This window comes from Halyomorpha halys, unplaced genomic scaffold, assembly GCF_000696795.3.
Source record: "Halyomorpha halys isolate HHAL.00 unplaced genomic scaffold, Hhal_1.1 Scaffold378.1, whole genome shotgun sequence".
Taxonomy (NCBI): Eukaryota; Metazoa; Arthropoda; class Insecta; order Hemiptera; family Pentatomidae; genus Halyomorpha; species Halyomorpha halys.
Genome location: NW_027108204.1, coordinates 902,468 through 904,478, shown reverse-complemented (window position 1 = coordinate 904,478; position 2,011 = coordinate 902,468). Strand labels below are relative to the sequence as shown.

The 2,011-nt window shown below is 47.8% G+C and overlaps 1 protein-coding gene across 1 annotated transcript; it reads left to right on the top strand.

The window, feature by feature from the left end:
- Positions 1-1,192: 1,192 nt before the first annotated feature.
- LOC136795571 (uncharacterized) lies at positions 1,193-1,735 on the top strand. Its single transcript, XM_067046585.1, has one exon. The coding sequence runs from the start codon at positions 1,193-1,195 to the stop codon at positions 1,733-1,735; it is 543 nt and encodes a 180-aa protein (XP_066902686.1).
- Positions 1,736-2,011: the final 276 nt, after the last annotated feature.

The window sequence follows — 2,011 nt, the reverse complement described above, 5'->3', positions numbered from 1 at the left end:
TAGGAAATTGGGCAGAGTAACAGTACGCAAGGCTACAGAAATAACATTGCTTTATTCGCTCTCTTAATGCTTCTTATATACATTTTGGTTGTTTATTTACATGGGTAGGGAGTATTAAGGCGGACAATGCGCCTTGTCGTATTATAACTTATATATATAAGTTATATTTACAGACGGTGTAGTATAAATCTTAATACCTAACTCCCTCTGTCAACAACTCGAGAATCTATAAATGTAGGATTACTGATAGAATAAAGCAGTCTATTATCAGCAACCGTGAGTGTGTTTTCTTGTTCCTTCTTTCCTTTTTTTTGATTTTATAACCCGCTATCTCGTATCTGGTGCCGAAACCCGGGATCACGGATTACCGGATCAATTTTTATTAATAAGAAGAATCCCGTTTTTTTCAGTCTAATTTTTTTAGTCAAGTGAATTCTCTTTTTTTTGTTATTATTTTACGATGACGTCTAATGGCATAGTAAGACCGGGCGTACTTAACCTGGACAATTTCAACGTGGGAAACCAACCACCTCCAGTTGAAAATATTCCACTACCCCCAAAAGTAGTTAACAAACCACCGGAGCTGACCCCGATACCGGATGTCTCATTGGCAGGAGCTCACGCGACCACCTTAGAATGGGTCAAGGTCCGCACGGCGACGGCTCAAGACCTGAGGAAAGCTGTTTCCGACCTGGAACGATTCACTGGTGAGACGGGGGAATTGAATCATTTCCTTAAAGGAGGGGACAGACTAATAGCTCGTATTGTCGCCAAGACAAACGAAAGTATATTAGATAGCGATGATGCCGAAGCATTGAGGGCAGCGGTCGTCTGCAGGGTGATACGCAGCATTCTTAATCAGATCCAGGCAGACGAGGAGACACCCTAGGACGTAGTCAAAGCGAGGCTGAAGAAAGCATTCGGAGGAGGGCGATGGGCCCCAGAAGAAGATATTTTCATGATGTTTAGGGAAACGAAGAGGCCTAAGCAGTCGAGTGGACAGTATGCTGGCGAGCTACTAGCAAGGTACAACCGTATTGCGGACAAATTAAGTGAAATGATGGCGGCAGACCAAGTAGAGGGCCGAATGCAGTTTCTATCGGGCATACTAAAGGTCTAGTTAGCTAAAGAACTGGGAAAAAGGGTGGGCCTGCCGAGGGAGCGATCCTTAGTAGAGTGTGCACAAGAACTAATGGACTCATTTGCCCGAGAGGAGGAAGCCCGAATGGAAGTGGAAGAGCCGGGGTGGATGCGGGTGGAGTACAATCGGCCGAGGAACGTTCAAAATTTTGGGAGAAGGCGGGAAAATAGAGATAGCGGAAGAGACAGGGCGAGATACCAGGAGAATAGAGTGAATCAGGGAAAACACAGGAGTAACGGAAGAAGAGAAGACCGAAAATACCACGGTTGCGGCAAGATAGGACACCTGGTGGCGCAGTGCCCACGCACCAGGTGCTTTGAATGCGGTAACGAAGGACATATCGCGAAACAATGCCCTTATATATACAAGAGGAGAGAAGCGAACCTCGGCGAGCCCATGGAGGTAAATGCCCAACGAGTAAGGAAGAACAGGGTGATAAGATCGGGAGGATCAACCACGGAGTCGGCAGGAACTTCCGAGACATCAGAGTCCGAGTTGGAGGAAGGGCATACTAGACGGGTGGACACACGGAGAGATCCCAGACAGGGATGGAGGCGGGCGTCTGAGAGGAGGAGAAGCCAGGTCGACATGTGAGGAGAGTATCAGCGGAGAGGCGGACGCATATTAGTGAACTACAGCATCAAAGGGAAGCAGGGCGTGGGAGGAGTGAGATGTCTCATCGACAGTGGGAGCTCTAACACCATCCTGAGCCAGGAGGCGTTGAGAAGATGGAGTGGCCAAGAGGAGACACCTCAGGTACAGGTATGTAGTTGCAAACTAATCACCTTGGGTGGACCCTGTTGCGTGTTAGGAGAGTCGAGGATGGGGTTAAGTAGATGGGGGGTAAGTGGACACAAGCTTACTGTTCAT

What these genes read in the sequence shown, in the direction of transcription:
- LOC136795571 (XM_067046585.1), top strand. Translation starts at nt 1,193, where the DNA reads ATGGACTCATTTGCCCGAGAGGAGGAAGCCCGAATGGAAGTGGAAGAG.